We start from the raw sequence: 25,326 nt of genomic DNA, 5'->3' as shown, positions 1-25,326 counted from the left end.
GTGTGTGTGTGTGTGTGTGTGCGTGTAGTTTGGAGATCTGTTGTTTGAAGAGGAGGCGGAGCAGTGTGCAGACCTGTGCCAGAAGGTGCTTCAGTACTGCAGCAGCCCTGTGGATGAGAACAGAAGCCAGGCCTGTGCCACCCTCTATCTCATCATGAGATACAGCTACAGTAATGCCAGTGTAAGCGCACACATCACAGCAACATGTAATCACACAATATCCTATTTATGTGTTCTAGTGAGCAGTAAGGATGCATAGGAACGTCCACAAATCAAGAACTAGCCACGCACTACCCTTTTTAAGCTTTCAGAAAAAAATGCTTTTATATCACTTTGAGCTGAAGTGCTCACACAAGTTCAGAATTGCTTTTGATACATGTTCTCATGAAGACACACAGAAGCAGGGAGTCACACAGATCTTATCCTATCTTCTGCTCTCTTCCCCTTCTGCTCAGCTTTAATGTCTTTTCCGTGTCTATTTTAAGCGTGCAGCAAGAAAGTTTCTGCTGAAGGATGTGTCTCTAAGTGGAAAGCAGAGAGATATGTCACTGTCTGCCTCCCCATGTTCCATCCCCTCTATAACTAATGACAGCAACTCTGTGTGTGTATTAACTGTGCGTGATTCACTGCATATGTGCGTGTGAATGTGTAAGTATTTGTGCCGAAAGACAGGAAAGGAGGAAAGTCATGACAGAGTCGGGGAACTGTTGGTAACGGAGGTGAAGCAATGATAGGAGGGAATGAAAAGGACATGATTGAGAAAAGACAGATATGAAGGAAGGGAGGCAGAGGCTAGAGTATCTTCTTTCATTCTCCACGCTGGTTCGATAACTGCTGTTGCAGTCGATATTTCCTGTGTTTACAGTCTGTACACTTTAATGAAAGTCAGACTCCAGCCCGCACAGCACATGCACGCACATGCACACACGCACAGCATCTCCAGTTTAAATAGAGTATTTCTCCTTTGCATGTCCCAGCGTATGTTTGTTTATGTGCTGTATACAGAGGGAGCTGTGATCTGAATTAGCGTAGCAGCCGAATGACTCATTGATGCAGAACTTACTCCCTACCGCTTTCATTGTTTATGTTTTTATCCCGTGATCTCCCCTCGTCATGTTCTCAGTCTGTCGTGAAACTTTTTCCCTCTCTTGTTATTTTAGTTAATTTTAGACTGCTTTAAAAAGACAAAGAAAAAAAAAGACAACTGCAGCCTTTTCCCCCTCACAAAACAGATAAATGTTGCTAAAACCGGCCCATTTATGGAGAGGTTAAAATGAGAACAAGAGGAAAAGGGGGCAGATGAGAAATACAATTACAAAGAAGGACAAAGAGGGTTATTTGTTGACTTAAGCTATCATTTAGGCTACTTCTCTGTACTTTTCTCTCATACGCACACACATGCACACACTGAGTTAGAGGGCAGTGATGGGTGGTTAGGCTCTGGCTCCATGCTCAGTTGAACAGAATGGGGCCGTAGAGATGATCCATGGGTGATTATGTCTCTGCTAATGGGAGATCATTTCCCGCTTAGCTGGTCATGCTGGAGATAGATGGGACTTCACACATACACGACCACATTCTCTCTCACACATACACACGGTCCTCTCTGCAGAAGATGGAAGGGTGTTTGTCACACCTGTTTTCTTGGACAGGTAGTGTGAAGGATGGAGAGACGAGGATAGGATAGGGAGGGGAGCGGGGGTGGGGGGGAACAGGGAGACTTTTGTGCAATCAGTATTTGCTCATGCTTGCTAATGGGGACTATTAATTCTTTCCAAGCGCATAGCAAAATATGTGCTGTAGCTCACTCATTGTGCTATTAAATGGTGATAACAAGAAAATGTTTCCAAAGACAAACTGCATATTGTTAGGTATTACAGTGTAGTGGTTTACACAAGCAAAAAATCCCCGCTTAGTCCCAGGAGGAGACGCATATCCCTTAGGGGTTGCTTCAGGAAGGGCATCCGGTGTTTACAAAAAAAATAAAAAATCCACCTACCTCCTGCGGTGACCTCTTGTGAGTAAGGGAGCAGCCAGAAGTGGCGTTTCCTTCTTAACTGTTGTAAAAAATGTTAGCGGTTTATTTTTTCCATGCAACTTGAAGGCAAAATGTAATCTTGCAGTTCCTGTTATGTTCTGTTCTGTTTTGTCACCAGTACTTCCCCTGCATGCTATAGAAAAACTATGGAGAAAAAAGGTTTAATATTCTGGTCTGTGGAAATCCAATATACACTTACAAACAGTGCAAAGCGTTAAACACATATTCACTGTCGTCTCTTCTGTCAGAATTTCTCGAGAGTCAAGATGCAGGTCACCATGTCTCTGGCCTCGCTGGTGGGCAAGTCTTCAGACTTCCAGGAGGAGTACTTAAGACGCTCTCTGCGCACCATCCTGGCCTATGCAGAGGAGGACACTGAGATGCAGAATACTCAGCTTCCCTCCCAGGTATAAAGTTATACGCACAGTCACACAGTTGAGCAGTTGCATTACTGATTTTGATTCATAACCTTAAGCCTGCTTTTTGATGTATGTCTGGGGTTTTTTTGTTTCTTTTTACAGGTGGATGAGCTTCTAAGAAACCTGAACAGTATTTTATCCGACACAGTGAAGATGAGGGAGTTTCAGGAAGATCCTGAAATGCTCATGGACCTCATGTACAGGTAAGAAACCAAAAGCATCTGGTGTAAAAGGCATTCACTTGGTTTCTGTCTGTCTTCAGTGTCTTCCTCTTTGCATCCTACTCTATCATCATTTTCTCATCACTCTGTGGCTTCTCTCTGTGTTTCACCACTGTTTCCTATTTCTCTGTGGCCTGGATGTTTTGCCTCTATTTGCTGCCCTCGCTATGGTAACCATGTGGTAGCAGTTTAGTCTTCTGATCTGGCTTTGTGTATATGCAAATGCAAACAGTATGTGTGTCCGAGCGTGCATGCGTGTGAGAGAACACGAAGGGGAAACACTGAGACAGAGGTCATGTATGTGCTTTTGGTTATTTTGGCACTTCAGCGTGCTTCGCTGTCACCTATGGTCATTTATCATGCACCTTTCTATTTAGTTTTTGGTCTCGGTCACATGGCGAGTCTCTCGTAGCTTTACAGACTGACCTGCTAGCTTTACACATATACCTCCAAGCTTTCTAGCACACATAGGTCATTGATGAGCAAAACATGTGGTCACCAGATGCTTGAATTAATTTGTAAATTTTGTAGGGTGATTTGCAAACATAAATAAATAAATAAATAAACAGTGTTTTAGATTTAGTCTTCTTCTGTTTAGTCGATAATTTTCCGTTCTTCTCAAAAACAGGAAATTGTGTTCAGCGTTCATGTTCCCCATAAAACACAATAACCCACTAATGTTGCTGTGCTCACTCTCATGCTCACATTTTATTTTGAGATATTTGTCTTTCACACATCGGCATTTATTTATATCTGTGCCACAGTTAAACTGATATTGTTTAAGACTATTATTTGATCTCCTTTTATGTAGTGTATTACACAAAAGTCATTATTTTCATACAGTACATTCATTTCCAACTTTTCTTTTTCTCTATTTGATTTCAAAATATTTTGACATAAATGCAGTCATTAAAATACACAGTTTATGCAGAACCTTATCTGCAGTGAGCCCATATCATTAACTACCACTTTTGCACTTGTTTGTCCAGCATGTGACGGTTTTCTGATATGGAGATTTTGATCTCAGATAGGCTTTTACCAGATGAATTAGGGGGGAAAAATGATCCCTTCTCCCACTCCCATATCTCTCCAGGATAGCAAAAGGCTACCAGACGTCTCCTGACCTCCGCCTGACCTGGCTGCAGAACATGGCAGAGAAGCACAACAACAGGAAGTGTTACACGGAGTCTGCAATGTGTCTGGTGCACGCTGCCGCCCTGGTGGCTGAGTACCTCAGCATGCTGGAGGATCACAAGTACCTGCCTGTTGGCAGTGTCACCTTTCAGGTAGACCACACAAATATATACATACAGAAATAACAAGGAGATAATAAGTTTTTAGGACTAAAACACAGGAACATAAAATAAGCAGTCTTCATTTGTTTATTATGGCTGTTGGTGGTTCTGTTGAATGAAGGCAAACCTTCAAGTGCACAGCAAGAAAATCTCACATCTCCCCGTGGATTGCTTCCATATTTGGTTGTGTGTGTCCAGAGGGGGGAGCTGTACACTCATAACGTCAACATGTAAATATGATCCCCTGGTATATCTGCTTAACGCCGTGTCTTTGAAGATGAAGAGGAGAATAAAAAAGCAAATGTGCTCCCGTGGGAAGATGGGAACAGCCTGTTTCCCTCATCTGAAAACAAACAGTTATAACAGTCACAAAGTTGATTATGTTATCGATGAGCTGTGTTATACACAAGACCTCTGTGCTCAGGACAGTCTAACCTGCAGCAAGCCACTGATTGGATGGTCATTAAACGAGTTCCATTTCTCACCGCAGGACATCTTATTTTAAGCCGTATTATTGATCATGTGATTAGCGGGGCTAAATGAGTGATTAGCTGACGGATCTTCTCCTCAGAATATCTCCCCCAATGTGCTGGAGGAGTCTGCGGTGTCGGACGACATCCTGTCCCCGGATGAGGATGGGGTGTGCTCAGGTCGCTACTTCACAGAGAGCGGCCTGGTGGGATTGCTGGAGCAGGCTGCTGAGCTCTTCAGCAATGTGAGACCATAAAACTGCACTAGTATTTGTGATGTTTATGTTTAGTGCTAACATAAAAAACCTGTAATGATTTTTTTTATCAAGGTTGGAGTAATTACTTTATAAAATTAGTATTATTAATGTGTTTTGTTTTGTTTTTTTTAAGTGGTAAATATCTACTTTGTTAATGCTAAAAAAAAAGAAGCCAGCCTTTAAGGATGCTGTATAACTGAAACAGAGAAAATCTTTGCACTTTAACAATAAATGTTTATATTTTCTTAAAATATACTATACTCTGTGCTAAACAGCAGTTATGGCTGTCTTTCCCATCAGGGTGGTCTCTACGAGGCAGTAAATGAGGTCTACAAGATCATCATACCAATCCTAGAGGCACATAGAGATTTCAGAAAACTGGCGTCAACACATGACAAACTTCAGAGAGCCTTTGATAACATCATTCAGAAGGTAATGACAGAGGAGGTGCTGTGTCATTTATTTAGTTAAAGTGAAAATAAGAAAGATCGTAAGATGCTGTAGATAAAACATTTTAAAAATCATTTTGGTACATGTTCTTATTCAGTATTTAAATATGTGTTTTAAACATCCTTGAAAACAAAAAACTGCTGCAAATTTATTTTTGGCTTTTAATAAAACCTTCAAAGTCTCCTTTATAATTTAAAAAATCCACAAAGGATAATTGACACAACAGAAATATCTGATTAGTATTTATTTGAGTGTGTTTTCTTCCCTCCAGGGACACAAGAGGATGTTTGGAACTTATTTCCGAGTGGGCTTTTATGGGGCCAAGTTTGGTGATCTGGATGAACGGGAATTCATCTACAAGGAGCCTGGGATCACACATCTGCCCGAGATATCACACAGGCTGGAGGTATGTAAGAGGAAAATGTGTGCATGTGTAGGTATGAAATAAAGGATATGGTGCCTGGCTGGACTGGTGAGATCTGACGCTTGAGGCTTTAAGTGAGCAGAACGACAGAGTGAAAGATTCACAAATTGTACTTCAGTTTTGATGACATTTAGAGCGCCTGAAAGCTATCATTTGCATGCTAAAAGGTGAAAAGAGGAAAAAAAAGAAAGTAGTGGATGCATTGTCAGCTGCACTTGAGTCAAATTAGTGAATCAGTTCACGTTTAGTTTATTTCATGCTTTCGAGTGTTCTTTTAATGCTTTTTATTCTTTAAGGAGTAGCCTCCAATCGCAATTTGTATTTGAGTAAAAATGATTCTGCACTTTTTAAAGACTATATATTATGAACTGTACTGTATATTAACGACACAGTTTCCTGCACTCCTAGAACTTCTACAGTCAGTGCTTTGGAGATGACACACTGGTGATGATTAAGGACTCTACGCCAGTGGACAGAAAACAGCTCAACCCCAATAAGGTGAGTAACTGTTATGCCAAACTATCAACTGGTAAATGTTAATCTCTAAATGATCAAATACTAATATTAGTAGCAAAAATCTCCCCTGAGGGCATTTTTTGCCAGGCTTGTAGTTGTGACACCTGTAAGGACACTGCACTGTGTATTTCTACAATATTGTTTCTCCAAAACTCTAAAACTGCAGTGGTATGTCTATAGCAGCGTTTTTGCACTCGAGGGTTTGCTCCACTTTCTAAAATTGCTAGGCGAGACAGAAAGCGTCGTGATAGATGAATGACAGGTTCCTCTCCTGCAGCCAAGCAGCCCGGAAACTAGCATGACTGCTCATTTGCAACCTTTCTCTTATGTTATTAAAATAGTTCAAGGAATTACAAACACTGAAAACGTTCGAGGTCCTAGAAAAGCCAGTCAGTTGTTGAATTGTCTTCATTTGAGATCAACAATGTGTAGATTAAAGATTCATCTGGAGTTTTCAGAGGCATCGACTCAAGCTGGACAGATCTGATTTGCATAAACTGGCCCAAATTTATGCAAATGACAAGTGGGAACTCAATTCCCTGTGTTTTAAACAGCAGCACAATGCAACCAAAATGCACTGCACGTAGACTATGAGCGAGAAATTATGGATTCTTTGGACACATACCAGAGTTTGCTTTATTAGATATAAAAACAGACAATAAAACGCAGCTAAAGGCACACGTTTCTTAATCACAATAAGATGCTATTTTCATGAATAATAACTTAAGAAAACACTACCATTCCTCTCTAGGCGTATATCCAGATCACTTATGTGGAACCCTTCTTTGACGACTATGAGATGAAAGACCGACTGACAAACTTTGAGAAGAACTTTAACCTGCGGCGCTTCATGTACACCACACCCTTCACCAAGAGTGGGCGACCTCGGGGTGAACTCAATGAACAGTACAAGAGAAAGACCATCCTCACCACCATGCATGCTTTCCCCTATGTCAAGACCCGCATCAATGTCATTCAGAAAGAGGAGGTAAGTGCTGAATACACCTGGTGTGGAACACCTAGCAGCTATGACAGCAGCTATCACAGCTGCAGCAATACCCGTTGGCTATATTTACTTGTCTTGTATTTCCAGTTTGACTTGACGCCTATCGAGGTGGCCATAGAGGACATGCAGAAGAAGACCAGAGAGCTCGCGGTTGCCACACACAGAGAACAACCCGATGCTAAGATGTTACAGATGCTGCTACAGGGCTCTGTGGGAGCCACTGTTAACCAGGTAATGAGCATTTGGGGCCCTTCGGTAAATAAAGGCAGCGATGCCATTTTGCACTACTGTGTGTCTTCTCCTGTTATAGCAGAAATGATTGCGCTTAACCAAATGACAGCTGTTCTTCTTAAATGACACTTTCTATCATGCATAATGTGATGGGGAAAATAACAGAGTGATTTACCTCCTATTTATGCTACCACATTTACAGTTTCCATTGTAGTCAAGGAGTGCAGGTGGGAGACATGGCAGTGATCACACATCAAAGCCCTCACCCCATCCGCAACCCTAATCCTTCCTTTGCTTTTCTCCTGATTTAGTTAAAACGTCAATTCAGGGCCCCTCTTCCTTTCATGTATCCGCTGCATGGCGTGCTGCACCGGAGGTCTCTTTGATCTGATAGCTTCCAGGTCCTGCCAGCATGGTGAATGTCGGTGTAATGACGAAGCAAGCTATAGCGTCTCTGCTTGCCTTACTCTTTATCTTCCAGTGTCTAATCTGACAGGTCCCTTGCTCCAACCTGATGGTTGTATACATAATGCTAATGCTCTGCAGCTCAGTAAACATATAACTCTTGACTGTAATCAGTACAAGAGGCCGGGTTTCTGTGTGCGGGTCGGCAGCTCAGACCCAGGGCTGAGGCCCGGGCCCAGTGCATTTATGATTCTAATCAGAGCTGTTTAACTGCAGATACTGTGCGAGCGCGCTGCGGTTTTATGATGAATATAAGTTAGGATAACAAGAGCTCATACTGGGCAAATGGGAGCCAAATGGAGAATGTATGCAGGGTAAGCAGTGACGTTAGCTATACAGGAGGTAATCACAGCAGCTCCTTTTCCTGATGGCTTCCTCGTGTTTTCAGTTCAGAATCGTAGCTCTTAGCTGCGTTTAGCCATTCAGGTAGTAGGTCATTTCCCCTAGTATGAATGAGGGGCTTTCTTATTCCTCCTTTGTTCACTTGCTGTCAAAACGCTTCCTCTCTTTCCTTCCTCCAGCCCCTCTTTGCTTTCTCTTTCTTCATCTCTCTGCTTCTTTGTTTTTGCTGATTACCTTGTATCTCCGCCCCCTGTTTGTAGGGCCCGTTGGAGGTGGCCCAGGTCTTCTTGAATGAGATCCCAGCGGACCCAAAGCTCTTCCGTCACCACAACAAACTGCGCCTGTGTTTCAAAGAATTTATAATGAGGTAAGACGCTATCAAAGAATCACCACCTAGTGACAAAGGGTGAATAAATGGTGGTGAACAATGGGCACTGACTCAATAGATTGAAGTATACAACAACATGTCAAAGAGATTTTCTTAGTAGGAAATGGAATGTATTTGTGAGATGTGACTTGGAAAGAGTGAAAGTCTTCTCCAGGATCTATATGCCTCTATTGTTGCCTGCGTAGGAAGATAAAAGTGCGCCACAAAGAAGTGAGAGTGATGGAGACTGATATCCTGCTGTTTAAACAGCCTGTCAGTCAAGATGAAGAGACTGAAGTGATAATCACAACTACATTTCCAACCAGATCACAGTTTAAATGAAGCAAAGAAGTAGGAGTAATGTGAATAATTATATATTATTTACATATTGAGACTATTTCCACTAAGCTGTTATTCTTCTAGCTAACTCTAGATTCATTATCACCAATAGTTTTAAAATATTTTCAATGATCACGACATAATTTGAACCATCATGCCCTACACGCTGCAGTGAGTCATGATAATTTTGTGCCGAGATTGTGTCATATCTGCACGTTGCAAAGTATTAGTGCGTGTGCTTGAGTTTGTTTGCTTTCATTTCATGGTTATGAGTTGTTTGCTTCCAAAAAATGGTGTCTTTCATTTTCTAACCTTCATATTACTTTCCACCTGCCTTAAATGCTACAAACACATTTGCAAAAATTTGCTGTAATTTCAGAAAGGTTTATTTTCTTTCCTAAATCCAGGTAAACAGGACTCACGGAACGCCAATCTTCTCAGCAGTGGCATTCTAATAAATCCACTTAGGAAAGCATTATTTTCTAAGCTGGTCATCTTGTAATATTTAGTGTTGTATTATGTAGCTACGTGAACTTCAAAGTATTTTTAAATGAGTTCTGTGGAGCTAAAAATTTAAAGAGAGGTTTCGGGGGATTTGTTGTTTCCTGGATTTGCTGATGTCCCACTCTGCCACATGCTCTGGTGTTGTTGCTGTCTAGTCCCATCCTGCATTTATAGATTTAGATCCTGTACACGCAGTAATGGTTAAAGAAGCCCATAGGTTTTTCTTGTTTTGTTTTGTTGTTTTTTTCAATTCAGAAACCTAAACAGCCAAGCATATTTTCTTTTTTTTCTTTTTCTTTTTTTTTTTTTTTTTACAAACGGCGCTCACTTTGCAAATCATAAAACAAAATGAAGATGCCAAATGCTCATCTGAAGAGCTGTCTAAATAAGCCAAGCATTCAGATAAAGAGCTATACACCACCAGAAAATCCTGCACTCTTGTGAACTGTCATTAATGCTCATTACCCTGCTTATTTACTGTATACTGTTACACGACATTGCAGCTTCCATATTAACTTCATTAAAGGCTAAAAGATAAACATGTGTTTGCAATCATCCCCTTCCCTTGATTTCCTGCAGACTGCCCTGTATGTTGGCCATTATACATATCATGATAGAGTACTGTGGGTGCAACCCAGACTTGCCCTCTACTTGCACTTCAACTTAGACCCATTGTTTTTTCCCCCCATTATAACAGAACATTGTCCCCTTCCCAGCACATGAGAAAAGAGGGGTTTAGAGTTCTTGCTTCTGCTGCTACTGTGATTTAAATCAGACTTCTGGGTCGTTTGCATCGTAGCTCACATTCTAGCAGCGTTACTTGACAAAGCCAAATAGGTGGTCCCTGCAGTCGAGTATAAATTTGAGCTCATTTAGAGTTCTGGTTTGCAAAGGATTCAAATTCTGGTCAAGCAGTTACAGGACGGTGCTTAGCATACACAAGCACAGTGACTTGTAAAAAGATTGTTTCGTTTCATATTTTTGAAGCTCTTCTTGAGGTTACTGTATAATGATGATAATAATTAAAAAACTCCATTCTTTTTTTCATTACAGCCAATGAACTTACATGCCACTTTCTGTCCTGCAGGTGCGGTGAAGCAGTGGAGAAGAATAAGCACCTGATTGCATCAGATCAGAAGGAGTACCAGCAGGAGCTGAAGAAGAACTACAACCGCCTGAGAGAGAACCTAAGGCCAATGCTCGAGAGGAAGATTCCCGAACTCTATAAACCCATCATCAGGCCTCGGCTGGAGAACAGGTAAACAGAGCCACCGCACCAGACGGCTTTGAAAAGGGAAACGGAGGTGAGAAACATACATTGATCATTTTATCAGGCTGTGTCATCACTGAACCAAAGGGAAAGAGAGAATGAATTGATTACGTTTTTTCTAAATCAGACATCATGAGTGAGGATGGCTTTGACTGACAAACCAAGGACACTTCATGCTCAAACAATAGAGTCTTGTGGCTTAGTCACATTACAGTGAAAATACTGTAAGGCCACAACCTTCTTTGCAACTAGGAAAAATCGATGGTTGCACGGTGACTGCAGTGAACAAAACTGCGTTCATTGCAATTAATTTGAAACTGTTGGGGTCTCCAACCACTGTTTCCCAGTATGACTGTAGCATTATTAATCACAGTCATACTGTTTATCACCTGTTTTACTAGAACACTAACCACTGAGATGATGCACTCCACCCAAAAGGGGTTCCACGTGTCAAATATGAAGCGAGCAGCATGGGTCACGATCGGGTTTTTTTTTTTTTTTTTTTTTGCAACCAGAAGAGTCACCCCCGTTTGAAAGAATGCATTAATGCATTTTGGTTTTGCCTTTAATTATAACTGGCAATTTCTATTTATTTTTAGATACAACATGGATATGATTTCAGTAGGGTTACTTAATATTAGGAAGCTATTAAACTAGAATATATAAATATAACTTTGTTGTTGCTGGTTTTGTTTACTGCTGTACACGTAACCACAGATGCATCGATTTATCTCCATAGTTTTTAAAAAGAGAGGGGAAAAAAATATTACAAGTTGTGATAACTGTTATATCTTTCATGTAATTATCTTATATGTGACAGTGTCTAACACCTGAGCCTCGGTAAAAGAAAACTAGCTAGTTGGTGCTGTGGAAAAAATATCTGCTGCTCTCGCTGTTATCTGGTAGAAATTTATGGTTAAGATTCAGGGTGTTTTTAGGTTGTGGGAAGTAAATGATTACCTTACATCTACGCACCTTCGCCTACTCACCATGACTGTTCCACCTCTTCTTCCTCATAATCATTCATTATCTTTTGTTTCTGTTTCCCCTCCCTCGTCCGCTGTCTTCTCGCAGGGATTCCTTCAAACGTCTAAGTTTCCGCAGAACTCAGGAGGAAAACTCCTGAGTGCTTCAGACAGGATGAGGAGGCTGTCACACAAGTGAGAGAAAAAGAGAAGATAAGATGAAAGAAGAGGGGGGGGGGGACAAGAAAAGGAACAGCAGGAGCAGTACGCCGTGTCAACAATGGAAGACTTGCGGTTTCTCAGTGATCTGGCAATGTGTATTAATGTTGGCCGCGTGTTCACTTTTATGATGTCAGGCTGTTTGTCAGAGGAGGGAAAGGCGAGTGAGCACATACAAAAATGGATGGTGGGGTGGGAATCACCGGCAAAGTGTAGCTTATTGAGCATTTCACCGTAAAATCTTCGGTTGCTGTGTTAATTTCCATTTTTGGATAACTTCAAGTCCTCAAAATGCTGCAAACACTTCCTCTGGGTCAGTAAACTAGCTCTCTTAGGTCCTTACTAATCCCAGGCCTGGTGTGTGTGTGTGTGTGTGTGTGTGTGTGTGTGTGTGTGTGTGTGTGTGTGTGTGTGTGTGTGTGTGTGTGCCAATAATGCTCGTTTTCTGTGTATGTATATAGATGTATGTGAATGTCTGAATGAATGTGTGTTTATTTAGATTGTGTTTAGATTAGAAGCTTTTGGTGCCATACTGAAGTCACTTTGTACTCAGTGATGATAAATGATTCTGTTATGTGCTAAAGGGCCTCTGAAATTCCACTCTGGGCGTCTTATGCATGACATGTTCCAGTGTGAGCAGTGAGTGTAGATGGATTTTTGTGCACTGGAAAAATAGGTACAGATTCATGTGTTAACAGTTGAGGCCAGCCATGTACCTGGATATGTAGCTAACAGAAAAGTTTAACTTATTAAGAGTTTCACAGGCGACAGATAGGCTTTTAAGGCTCTAAAACACATGTGGAATACACATAAAGTGTGCATTGTGGATATATTTGAAATATTACTTCAGATAATAACAAGATGTTTACAAAGTTGTTAAAACTATTTTGCGTTGTATTTTATGGAAATGTATTTTTAGATAAAATAACAGCAATAATGATACTAATTGGAAGTATATTATTCAGTCGGTGGAATTCAGTGACTGAGTTTACTGTACAATCTCAGCGTATGTTCCAACAGTTTCAGTTGCTCTCTGTAAGTAGACCGCGCTTCCTGCAATACACACAGTGCCAAATTCAATTCCTTATGTATTTACTGTGAGTGAGGAGTAGGTGAGGAACTTCAGCAGAAATGCAATAATGTAAAAAGTCACTCCACACGGATTTACTTTGCAAATTATGTTTACTCAGTATGTGAGAACACATTCCAGTGAAGAAATTTATTACTGCTTGGAATATTAAATTGTGACAACTTGATTTTATGTGACATCATGAAACATTTCATCTAAATGATGTTATGTTGCAGGTCATTCTGTATTGCAGTGATGTAAATGCGCCTGGAGTTTCAAAAATGGGTGTACATGTTTGTCAATGTTATTAATGCTCATGGAAATATTTGTTTCTAGGTACATATCTTATTTATTAGCTGCTGTGTGATTTGTTTTTTTTGTTGTTGTTGTTGTTGTTGTTTTTTTTGTGGGGTGGCTAAATAAAATGATAGCTATGCAGTATGCATCAGCTGTGAGCATTGATAAAAATGTATACCTATTTTTAAAACGTGTGCCACATTAGCGCTGTAAGATGTATTCGTGGGATACACCCACTGAGACTGAGTTCATGTTTCATGGTTATCCTTTATGTTCGTACATATTTTTTTGTTTTAATGCAGATCTTTTTCTTCCAATTGTCATACTTGCAATGCTGTTGAAGAACCTGAATAAAAATTAATATATGTCACCACTGTGTCCAATCACATTTTAATATAACTAAATTAAAATGCAAAAATACATGTATTACTAATAAGTAGACTATTCAAAGTTTTTTGTTTTTTTGTTGTTGTTTTTTTAAGGTTCCTGTTAAGAGTCTTAACTTTTTTTTTTTTTTTGGCGTCCTTTGTCTCAAAATAAAATAAAAATAGAACAAATAGGGGACTAAATAAAACTAAATGTTTAGAAGTAGACAAAAAAAATAAAGAAACAAATAAATGCAATAATTACACTGAAGAGTATCCCCAGGTTGCAATTTAACTGAAGCTAAAACTGAACAGGAAGTAAAATTACACACACTGGCAACTTTATTAGGTATACAGTTTCATCTGCCTGATACTAATTATTGAATTAGCCAGTCGCATAGCAGCAACTGTACGCATTTAGACATGCAGACATGGTCAACACAATCTGCTTAAGTTTAAAGCGAGCATCAGAATGGGGAAGAACGGTGACTGTGGACTTTTCACATCCGCTCCAGCTGTTCTTGCACCTGGTACTTCTCTACTTTCTCGTTCTCATTCATTCTTTTTGATATCATATATCAGAATGTATATATTAATTTTAAAAAAGCATTTTAATCGTTACTTCTGTAGTTATCATAAAAAATAAATAACGTGCAGCGCTCGAAAGAGCGGGGAGGATTCAGGTGAAGGACTACAATCCGCTGCCGTCGCACTAATGTGACGACATCAACGCTCGACTCGCACAGGACGGATACAGCTTTGTCGTTGAACAAACGAGAGCTTGTGATGCTCGGCGGTATGTTAGCAGCTGTTTTGTACAAATATTAGTAAATACGCTGTTATCCACAGCGAAGCCGGTTATTTGTGGCGACACCGTCGCTGCGGTTGAACCGCAGACTGTTTAATGACAGAGACCTGTGATGGCAAGTTAGCCGAACTCCTTCATGTCAGTCAGCCAGCTTCACACTTTAGTGAATTTTAAAACTTCAGACGTTCATTTACGTCGTGCGGCGTTTGGAAACACTGAGGTGAAGACCTTCGTTTCCTGTGCTGACCGAAAGTTTCTGTTTTATGTTTTCTCACACTTTAGCCTGTGATTAAAAGAAAGGAAAACCCTGGTCGAAGTTGAGCAGTATTGTGACTTGCCTGCAAGCCCTGCTCTGCCTCCAAGAACACAACTTAATCACTTTTAACTGTGTGACAGCTATCTGGCATTCACTTCCGCCCACTGCTACATAATTCCTATACCCTTAGAGCAACACTCAAGTTTTCTTTCCTTAGTAACAGTAAACAGACACTAATTTTATTAACAAGCTGCATGAGCTTAATAAAAGAGTGGTCACATAGATCAGAGTTGGCTGTTGTTGTCCAATCTTTTACAGTTATGGAAGATATGTTTTTCTCCATCCTGTTGCTCAAGATACATGTTTTTTTTTCTCAGTGCTCATAATTTTATAAACTGCACTGAATAAGCTCTGAGGGTTTCTCACTGTAAATAGTAATTGCACCTCTGTCGTGCCAAGCCTCCCTCCAGCCCCAAGCAGGCTAAATAGAAGAACTGACAGGAAAAATAAAAGCAGGAGAGCCTTAATATAGGTTTCTGCAGATAGTTAGCTGTTACTGTCTGTGTGTTGAGTTTTTTTTTTTACTTGTACTGCTTTGTTAACACACATCAAAATTGGATCATGAAATTGTTTTCCTGTTTGAAAGTCGTTTCATTGTGGAATGTGGGCATGTGTAGAGTTCATTGGAGTTAAATGCAGCTGTAGCCTGCAGTCACCATGATGGTGTATTCACATCATGGTTTATGCACAGACAGAAATGAGTTAGATTTTTTCCTCAGATTCTCAGTCAGTGTGGGTTAGTTTTTTTTCTGTTTTCTCTGTTTCAGCTATCTTATACTCAACTTTGATGTCCTTGGTGTAACATGGACCCAGATGGGGACCTAAACCCTGACACGGATGACCTTCCGCTTCGAGCGAATACTAACCACATACTGGTCAGGCATTATGTCCTGGACCTTACTGTTCACTTTGACAGTAAGGTCATCAGTGGTAGTATTGTTCTGTTCCTGGAGCCTCGTTCGGGAGTGAGGACTGAGGCTGGAGGAAGTCAGGATGGTTTTACATCCAAATACAAGGAGGTGGATTCTCTGGAGGATGGTAAAAAAGAGCTTGAAACGATTACAACAAAGGTGGAGAAGATGTGTGGTGATGCAGAAAGTATTCAGTCTTCAAGTCTGTGGCACACTACAAGTGGTGGTGAGTTCACCTTAGTGTTGGACTGCTGTGATCTTGACGTGTCAAAGGTCGAAGAGGTGGACGTCACCTCTGTGGCAGCCATGTTAAGCCGCTTTCCAGAGGTACCATCTAAAAAGTCAGGGGATGTTTCAAGGAAGCCACAGGCAGCTTTTATTCAGAACCTCATCTCCATGCCCTCCAGCCAGTGGAGGCAGCAGCATCAGCTCTTTTCACTGTGTGGCCGTGCCCCCGGTGCTCAGGATGGAAGCACACTGCAGTTCCATAGAGACCGATGGAGTCTACAGGTGAGGAAAAATGGAGTCACATCACCTCAGGAGTTCCCTTGTGCTCTCAGGATCTGTTATGAGACGAAACCAGCAGGAGGTTCAGTGCGGTGGACCAAAGATCAGGACAACAGGTTTGTTTCAGGATGCAAATCATCTGAATTATTCCATTGAAGATTGGCACATTATTTAAAAAAAACAACAACTGGCAACTGGCATAAAATCTGCTCTGTTCAAAGTTACTGTGTAAGATACCGAGTGTGCTATGTCAGAATAATATAATACAGATTAATTCATTCACAAAAACACACCTCGGGCTATTTTATTCTCTCCTGTGTGGGGTATGCCTTACTTATGTCTGTGTTTCTGTGTGCATTTGGGCATTGAAGTGAGGGTTGTTTATAGTTTACCATTGTTTACCCTTCCAGGGTGTGTGTTTACACCGCCGGTTCTCCCATCAACAACCGAGCCCTCTTCCCCTGCCAGGAGCCGCCTGTTGCCATGTCAACATGGCAGGCAACAGTACGGGCCCCCAGTGAGTGCGTGGTTTTGATGAGTGGGGAGGAGCAGGCAGTACCTGCTGAAGATGGGGACACACGTAAGCTTTTCAAAAACCTCAATTGTATATGTATTTCTTTGTTTTATATATATGTGTGTGTGTGTACATTTGTAAACTTTTGAATATTACACAAATTTATTGACTACTAAACTGAAAAGAAGAGATTGGTATTAGATTTCATTACTTGGAATAAATGGGTCTGTAGTGTCCAGTGTTGAAGCTAAAAGCTATTATGGGAGCATGGACTATTGATGTGTTTGAGAGATTGGATTTGTTGGGTTAAATAAAAAGGGTACGTGTGCACCAAAGTATCGGCTGAAAGCTGGTACCAGCCATTATCAGCCTAATTCCCAAATAAGATAACATTTACCGATTGTAATGGCCCACGTTTATCTGCGTGTCACATCCAGTTTGAGCTGGCTAAGTCTTCAGATAGTGCGACAGTGAAGCTTTTAAAATGGCTTAGCTATTTATTTATTTATTTATTTTTTGTCTGCCAGGCACAAAAAATAGGAATAAATAAAAACATAAACAAATAAACAGAAAAAAATCAGCCTAATGCTTTTTTAAAAAAAAAAACCCAACATCAATATCAGTGCTTCGAGAAAAGAGAGCATTGTTGAGGAGTACGAACTGCACTGAAAAAGGTCTTTGTATTTTATTGGAATCAGTAGAGAACATTTTTCAATAAATTCAAATACAAACCTTTTAGAGCTCCACATTTCAGATTGGGTCAGTAATTCAAATATGTATGATGTCAGCATCTGTTCCAAACAAACCAGTTAGAACAGAGAAGGTTTACAATAAAGGATATGCTGTGCAAAAGCTCACAAAAGAAGTAGATGTAGTGATTCATGGGAAAATGTGTAAACATAAATGTAAATACAGTATATAAGGCAAAAAGAGAGTTTGTGCAATTCTAATGAGGCTGAAAATCAATATTTGGTATGACCACCTCTTTATTCTTTATCACAGCCTGAACTCTCTTGGGCAATCTTTCTTGTAATTTCTTTAAGGAGTCTTCAGGAATAGTTCTTGAATGACATTCAAAGCTTTTCTTTGGATGTGTGCCTTTTTTTTAATCCATTCTTCATTGAGATGATCCAACGCTGCTTCAGTAATGTTGAGGTCCGGGCTCTGGGGATTCCATCTATGACTGATGGTGTTCCATTGTATGTTTTTCTCTCCTTTGTATGCTTTTACTGCATTAGCAGTGTGTTTGGGATCATTGCCATGCTGAAAAATGAAGCTGTTGCCAATCAGATTCTTTCCAGATGGTATTGCATGGTGGATCGAAATCTGATGGTTGTACTGCATTCATTATCAGGATCCCCAACATCACTGGCTGAAATGGAGTGGCAAACCATGACAGAGCCTCCACTGTGTTTTACAGATGGCTGTCAAGACCTCTCTCCTGACTTCCTTTACAATTTGTAATTTAGCATACATCAGCCCTTTCTTCCTGTTGCCCTTTCTTAACAGCCACCCTGTGCCCATTTATGATGAGTCTCAGATCCCGCGTCAGGTCTTTCTTGGAGGTTTTTTCTTTTTCCTAGTTATTAAGGATATGACTTTCAGATACTCGTCATCTTTTTCCTAGCTTCAACTAAATAAAGTGGAACAAATTATGTGGTTTTGTAACAAGCTGCTGGTAACAAAGAGTCTAAAAATACAATTTAAAATTGGGTTCTTGGTAGGTTGTCTGTTGTGTAGACATAACATTGATTCATTCCTTGAGTTTGGTGCTTTTTTTTTATTCTTGAATGATTCATAGGTCAGTGTTAAGTGGCGTAAACAAAAAAGCATTCCTCTGAAATAGTGAGGTCCAAGGACTGGAAATTAGGAAATGTGCGAAAAAGCAGCCAGTATTCAAACAACCTTTGAAAGACATTCAGAAAGACTGGAGAACTATTACTTATGACTATTTAAAAAAATTAGAAGAATGTCTCTTTTCTTGGAAACAAAATAAAGAAATATGGCTCAATACTTTTGCAAAGTACTATGAGTTTACTTATAATAGAAGTAACAGTTTCCAGACTGAGATAATTCTCTGGCTGCCTTTCAAGATTTTAATAACTTTCACATCATCTGAAAGGTGGACATGAGAATTGTGTCACTCTGTACCGATGGGTGGGACTAAAAAGAAATAAAATGTCAAAGATAAACACATCAGATTGGACAGTGTAGTAAAAGCAAAATGGCATTTCAGTTCAGATTTTTCTTCTGTTTCTTTCTCCATGCTGCCAGTCGTCTAAACTCTTTACTACTTCTGTACCTTTGACATTTTTATTTTCTCTCTCTGGCACTTCTTTGGCATTTTCTCTGCAGATTTCTTAACGTGGAATTACTATGTTACAATGCCCATGCCCGCTTCCACCTTCACTTTGGCAGTGGGTCACTGGCAACAAGTCACAGCAGAAATCCCCCCAGAGCTGGAAAAAGGGGTGAGGGACGGGACAGACTGTGGCAAGACTTCCAAACTTGGGCCTGAGTATGGGCAGTGGACTGAGGCTGAGCGTGTGTCTAGACTTGGAAGTTCTTCAAGTGAAGTAGTAAAGGGCTCTCCTCTCCAGACTGGCAGGTATTTTATTAGTTTTTCCTGTGTTCTTTCCTTCTAGTAGGACCTCTTCTCCAGACTGTTATTAACCTAAGTCTGGCCCTTCCACATTCTATGGTCAAACTTTCCTTACACTTCACCAAAAATGGTGCAGGTGAAATTAGGGTGATGAATAGTGTGCAGCACTCAATCAGCTTTTTTATGACAAATGCATAAAGGCTTTCACCATATTACATTAGGTTCAGTGCCCAGCAGAAATTATTGTTGGATAGAAAAACTTAGGCTTGCATAAATTTTATAGACATACAGGATATAAAACGCAGGTTGGAGCATTTCGAAAGGGCTGGTTTCCTCTGTGCAGGGCATGGTCGATCTGGGGTCTCCCTTTTGCCGGCCAGCAGGTTGGCAAGTCTGCCAGTGGTTTCCAGTAATTCTCCTCCTCCCCCTCATGGTTGTCCTCCAGCAGCAGCCCAGCCATAGCCTGCTGCAGGCCCCATGATTCCCCAACTACAAGGAGGGCCTTTATTTTCAGTGAATGGCTTGAAGGAAACTTGGCTGTTGCTTGAAACCCTTGGAACGGTTCTGATGCCGAGGACAGACTTAGTGCTGGATATTGGATTAGAGTGAATGTGATTGCATGTCGGTACTTAGATATTTTTGGGCTCATTGTGGTTTGTGATGTATACTGTCATTTCCATATTTCCACTCCTTTCATTTCAGTGAGACAGTGCACACTGTGCCATGGATGGTTCAGTATTTCAAGGTCCATGTAGTCAAAAAGAAAAAAAATGGAAATTTAAAAAATGTTGTTAAAGCCTTTGGTTAAACTTTTCTTTCCTGTTTTCTTCTACAGCAGGGACCAGACTACCTGCATAGACTCTGCATTCTGTTACTCTTCCCTTGAGGATGAGGGACTCTCTGTAACTGATTATTCAGGCATGGTGGATGACGGCATTTCTTGTTCCCATGGCGACTACCCTTGCCGATTTACTGAGCGGTCGGCTTGGTCCCAGCGGGTGATTCCACACCGTGTATTTAGCCCTGCCTGCCTTCTGCAAAAGGCCCAGGTGGGTTCTGACAAAGAGCCACTGAGAGTTGTGCTAATTAAATTTTGTATGATTAAAGGAGACGGCATCAGTTGACGTTTGTGTCACTATGTCAGAGGTTTTCAACTACCATCTCTTGGCACCCTGGTAAACATATTAGACTGTATTTCCATGGGGAGCGGTTAAAAAAAAATCCTTATTATTTAAATATGTGAGCTATAATAACATTTCTTTGCTTTTGGTTTGTTTCCCTTTTGCAGATGGGAGTCCTTAAGCTGTTGCCTCAATGTTTGGCTGCAGCCCATGCTGTTCTGGGGGTGCACCCCTTTCCCCGACTTGATGTTCTCATTGTCCCAGCAGGGTTCTCAAGTCTGGGAATGGCCAGGTAATGACATCTATGTTTTTGTTAAGAGGTTGCAAGGAGTAGATTATAAAGAAATGCTGGAACGAGAGAAAAAATATTAGTGAACAGGACTACAGGTTTAAAATTAATACAAGTAAACTGTGAGGTGTTTGTTAGTTGTACAGCGAGTTGATGATGAAGAATTTATACTCTGCTAGTCGTTTTCATGTTTGCTTGTGGGTCCTCCAGTTTCCTTTCACAGTCAAAAGATTTGTTTGTTAGTGTAACTGTTAATTCTCAATTTTTAAATGACCATCATTATTGATTTGAAATAGATAAAGCACCTAAAGTTCATTGTAAAACGAACACTACGTATACTATAAAGGCTTGTGTAAGTGAAAAGCGCTTTGACTGGCCAGTGAGTGAAGAAAAGCACTATATAGTACTATGCTAAAGTCTTGAGCCACTCCTCATTTCTTTATATTTTGGTTACAAGAAGAAGACTGTCTTTTATGTTTTTTAAGAGCAGTCGTTCTCCAGGTTTTCTGAAGGTCTTTTTACAGTTTGTCTTTGGACACTGGCTGCTTTTTCACTCATTTGCAGTCCAGTCCTTGTACCTGAACATTTAAAAAAAAAAAGAAAAAGAGGTGGCCTAAAAACTAAATACAACAGTTAAATATCATCTGTCATTGTTTAGGGCTGCATTTGAAAATTGATGGAATTGTGAATGCAGAAAAGTACTGTCCAATTTTGATCCACCATGCAATACCATCTATAAAGCATGTGATTGGGAACTGCTTAATGTTTCAGCAATGATCCCAAACATAATCCTGACATAGCAAAAACACTCAATGAACCACTATCAGTCATGGATTGGCCTCCAGAGCCCTCATTCAAGACGCCTGGGGAACTATTCCTGATGACTACTTAAAGAAATGAGAAGAAATCCTGCCTAAGAGTTCAGGTTGCATTAAAGAATAAAGGTGGTCATACCAAATATTGACTTTCAGTCTTGTTAGAACTGAACAATCTCAGCTTTTGAGTTATGTACTATATTTCCATGCTTGTCTGCACATGTTTTAATAAACCGCTTTCACCAGTTTACTCCAATTTCCATCAAAGGTCTTGTATTGCAGGTTTTTTAAACTTATAACATTTGATTGGTTGACCACCTAGGAGCAGCAGAAACAACCTGTCAACACAGAAATGTCACACTGCTTCTCTGTAGTTCCTTTTTTACTTTCACAAGTTGCAAAACAAAAGTTATTTGAGTAAAGTTGTTTGCTCACTAATGGTTGGTAGTTCTTTTGCAGAAGTTTCTTGATTTCTTGAACAATTAGCAGAATAATGCCGAAAAGCTGCAGAGGGGAACTGAAAGGTTGGGATTTACACAAGTGGATACTGTAGTCATACAGTATGATCCGCTGTTAATGTAAAAGAATATTATAGCAGTTATTTGGTTTCAGCGGAGCATTTTTTACTGTCATTTAATCTAGGTGTACGCAGACCAATCTATGGACAGCCATGTAAAAACTTGTGAAGAAACATCAAAGATTTCCCACAGCAAAGCGACAATCAAGCACTTGTTTTTTTAACTCCAACCTGCTGCTTCTGTTTTGGTTTCTACAGGCAAAGTGTTTCAGGGTTGCATGATTAATGGCACACTCCACATTTCGAAACCCCCTCACTCTTTCTTAATCTTTTCTGTGGAGATCCTCCACATACGAATTCTTTCTGAATTAAAGACTCCAGCTTTAAACTTTGTTCAATCACTTGTCATCCCTCCTTTGTGCCCCCACATAACTGCTTCCAGCACGGGCCTGCAGGAGTTATGACTCGCATATGCATGGTGCTTAAAAAATGATGTAATTGTGTGGCGTTGTTGTCTTTTTAAGCAGGAAACATTAAAATAGCTAGATTAAAGCAAATAAAAAGACTAACACAGAGTTTCAAAGAAGACTTCAGCCTCTTTACTAAGCATCTCCTTAAACCCCTTTTCCCTTACACACTCCTCCTTATTCGTTGTCCATTAATTTGCCCTCGACTATTCTTTACTTTTTCTGTTCCCTCCCTTCCCTCATCCTGTTTCCAAAACTCAGAAACTCACCACCTCTTTTTGCCTCCATTCACTTTTCCATTCCAAACAGCTATTTCCTGAGATTTTTTCCAAAATTGTTATTCCAATTCTTTTTCACATAATTTAATCTTGGTGCTTTTTCCCCCTTGTTTCTTTTTTCTTTCTTCCTTTGTTTTTCCTCCTGTACTCACAAGGCCGAGCGTGTGTGACTGAAAGGACCATACTAAGGATATCCCCTCTAACTGACATCATCATCAGTCAATAGGCTGCTCTGTTGCATCTTTGTTTTTTTTCCAGGATGTTTCAGGTGGTCCTTAGCCTCTCCAACTTACACTAGACTTGTGTGTATTTATGTTTTTATGCAGGGTTAGTAGTGGAGGTCTGGAGGCTGATGGGTGGTCACGAAGCCACAGGATGACAGATTTATTGTTTTGGATTCTATAGATAATAACCCTTCATGTATTTATTTCCTCTTCACCCTCAGCTTGTGTCTGTCCTTAGATCTGTTCCCCGTGCTCCATTTCCATATTTATTCTCCTTTTATTAGCTTAGTCTCCCCCCCTTTTTTTTGTAATCCTTGTGTTCTGAAAATCAGATGTGTCCTGCTTCTGTCACATCTTTACCCTTCACTGCTTCTCTTTTCATCCCCCGACTTTCTGTTACTCTCTTTGCTCTCGTAATATTGCTCGATCTTCAAGGCTACTGTGTTTGTCGTCCTTGTCTTTCCTCTCCACTTGTGTGGTTGATCACATTTCGTGCCCTTGGGCATTCCCCAGAAGTCATAGTTTCATATTTTCTCTACATTCTTTAGGCTGCGTATGACATCTTTATAGATACAGCTGATTGCATCTAGTAGCCTTATAAGTTAAGCAAAACTTGGATATTAAAGTAAATTCAAGGTGATGAATGTTTGGGCCTTTAAAAAAACTATTCTAATTAAGTAAGCTGATCAGGGTGGTCGGTAAGCATCCTAGTGTCTGCGGTTTACAACCACAGTCTCTCTTTCTCTCTCCATCTGCTTTTATCCTCCCCTCTTTTACACTGCTATAGAAAAAGTGCCCCAGACAGGATATGAGCTCATACCTGGTTATGTAGTTTGCGTGATTTGCTGACGTTGTAGCAAAGTGTGGTCTTAATCAGAGCTATTTTAAGCAGCAAAGAGGGACAAACGGGCAACAGAACAGACCTCATTCTCTACTTTGCATTTTTTTAGTCTCTTTTTATCCAAAAACCCAGCGCTCTTTCATCCATGGAAAACATTCTTGCCCCCATCTTGTGAAAATGTGTCTCCCTGCTGTATTTATTTTGAATGGACGTCAAGTGCTGACACTGAGGCTGTTCTGCCGTGGTTGTTGTTTGACGGATGTTTTCTTTTCTTTATGAGGATGGCTCCCAGGCACTTATCCCCTTTTCTCTGGCTGCTTAGGCTCCAGTTAGCTGCAAATGACAGAAGAGATTTAGGGCCTTCATTAAGCTTCAGACAGCACCTGCACTGACTCCCTATAAAACTCTGCATGGTTCTCAACCCAGTGTCAGACAACTGCATCCTCCCTTCAATGTTGGTGGTTCAGTCGTGGATGCCTCAACACATAACCGCAGGGTTGTGCTATAGAAAGGCTGGGAGGTCAACCAAAATGGAAGCGCAGATTGAGATGGAGATGAGAGAGACATGAAGAGGGTAAAGGCGGGGTTCACAACAGGCCAGCAGACCCCCAGGATGTGGGAGAGGATGTGTGGATTATTCCCAGCAACAAAAGCCATTAGCCCCTGGAAAGACTTCAGAGACTGGTGCTATTTAATCTAGAGATTGGGAGGTATGAGGGCCCCATTTGTTGGGATCAAGCCAAGCGCAGTTTTTGTGCAGTGCCCCAGTGGAAACAGCAGGAGCGGAGGGGCTATGGACCAGGGAGCTGTGGCAAGAAGGCATAAAGCTGTTGTAGTGTGATACTGAGAAGAGAGGGGAGAGGCGAAGCAGGGGAGGAATCACAGTGGCGTGAAGTTTTTATACTGAGATACGAAAGGGAGGGCAGGAAACTGAAGATTAAGAAGTCAAGTAAGGGCATGTCTGGACTCAAAGGCTGTACCACGTATGCTGTGTACCCACGAGGCTCTATGATTCACACACACAAAGCACTAGACTTGTGCAAATGTAGCTTTAAAGATATGAAGCCAGCAGCTCAAAGTATTTCCATAAGAATTTTTTTGTTTGTATTTTGTGCAACAATTTGGGTTCAAAAGCGTTGCAGGAGTCTTGAGTTATGAACAGCCTGCTACCAGCATCCTGTACAGTACATACAAAACAGGATCATCTATTGCCTATTTGTATGTATTCCTGTTGTCTTCATGGCTGTTTCTTCAACAAACCAAGCTTTGACATACATTGTAGAGACACCGATGTGTTACCTCTCCCCATGTTAGTAGTACAACCTTTAAGGCACTGAAGAGCCGATAAGGGAGAGGAAGACAAATACATGTTTAACCATTAATAGAGGAGTGTGGAGATGGATGAAGAGATGTCTGGGTTACAGTCAGTGAGCACATTAGGGGAATCCCTTAAAGTTAATTTGGCATCCAGTCAGGATAAAAAGTTCATTGTTCTGAGTGATCGAAGGACATGAGAATGGTGTAAACTAATGCCCTGAATATGATTGGAGTGGTCGTATTTAGCCTTGCACTCTTTATTGAAAACTC

The 25,326-nt window shown here is 40.7% G+C and overlaps 2 protein-coding genes across 7 annotated transcripts in view; both read left to right on the top strand.

Annotated features, from left to right (window-relative positions):
- Positions 1–13,534, top strand: part of dock8 (dedicator of cytokinesis 8) — a 56,924-nt gene extending 43,390 nt beyond the window's left edge. For 3 of the 4 annotated variants that reach the window (XM_040050324.1, XM_040050323.1, XM_040050326.1), the window contains 13 exons: positions 29–181; positions 2,287–2,445; positions 2,560–2,660; positions 3,772–3,964; positions 4,545–4,688; positions 5,001–5,132; positions 5,422–5,556; positions 5,983–6,072; positions 6,842–7,078; positions 7,184–7,327; positions 8,395–8,501; positions 10,432–10,602; positions 11,689–13,534. In XM_040050324.1, coding sequence (XP_039906258.1) covers positions 29–181; positions 2,287–2,445; positions 2,560–2,660; positions 3,772–3,964; positions 4,545–4,688; positions 5,001–5,132; positions 5,422–5,556; positions 5,983–6,072; positions 6,842–7,078; positions 7,184–7,327; positions 8,395–8,501; positions 10,432–10,602; positions 11,689–11,740 — 1,818 coding nt within the window. In that variant the 3' untranslated portion in view covers positions 11,741–13,534. Of the gene's footprint in view, positions 1–28; positions 182–2,286; positions 2,446–2,559; positions 2,661–3,771; positions 3,965–4,544; positions 4,689–5,000; positions 5,133–5,421; positions 5,557–5,982; positions 6,073–6,841; positions 7,079–7,183; positions 7,328–8,394; positions 8,502–10,431; positions 10,649–11,688 lie in introns of all 4 variants that reach the window. The other variant, XM_040050325.1, reaches the window with a different exon arrangement.
- A 175-nt stretch (positions 13,535–13,709) lies between these two features.
- LOC120745911 (aminopeptidase O (putative)) overlaps positions 13,710–25,326 on the top strand; it is an 88,795-nt gene continuing 77,178 nt past the window's right edge. The window contains exons 1-6 of one of the 3 annotated variants that reach the window (XM_040051123.1): positions 13,710–14,325; positions 15,421–16,187; positions 16,482–16,651; positions 18,941–19,193; positions 20,023–20,236; positions 20,476–20,600. In XM_040051123.1, coding sequence (XP_039907057.1) covers positions 15,457–16,187; positions 16,482–16,651; positions 18,941–19,193; positions 20,023–20,236; positions 20,476–20,600 — 1,493 coding nt within the window. In that variant the 5' untranslated portion in view covers positions 13,710–14,325; positions 15,421–15,456. The other 2 variants (XM_040051121.1, XM_040051122.1) reach the window with 2 other exon arrangements.

This window comes from Simochromis diagramma, unplaced genomic scaffold (genome assembly GCF_900408965.1).
Source record: "Simochromis diagramma unplaced genomic scaffold, fSimDia1.1 OVJJ01000131.1, whole genome shotgun sequence".
In the NCBI taxonomy this organism is placed as follows: domain Eukaryota; kingdom Metazoa; phylum Chordata; class Actinopteri; order Cichliformes; family Cichlidae; genus Simochromis; species Simochromis diagramma.
The sequence above is the reverse complement of the archived record's forward strand: the minus strand, read 5'-3'. Positions and strand labels throughout refer to the sequence as shown.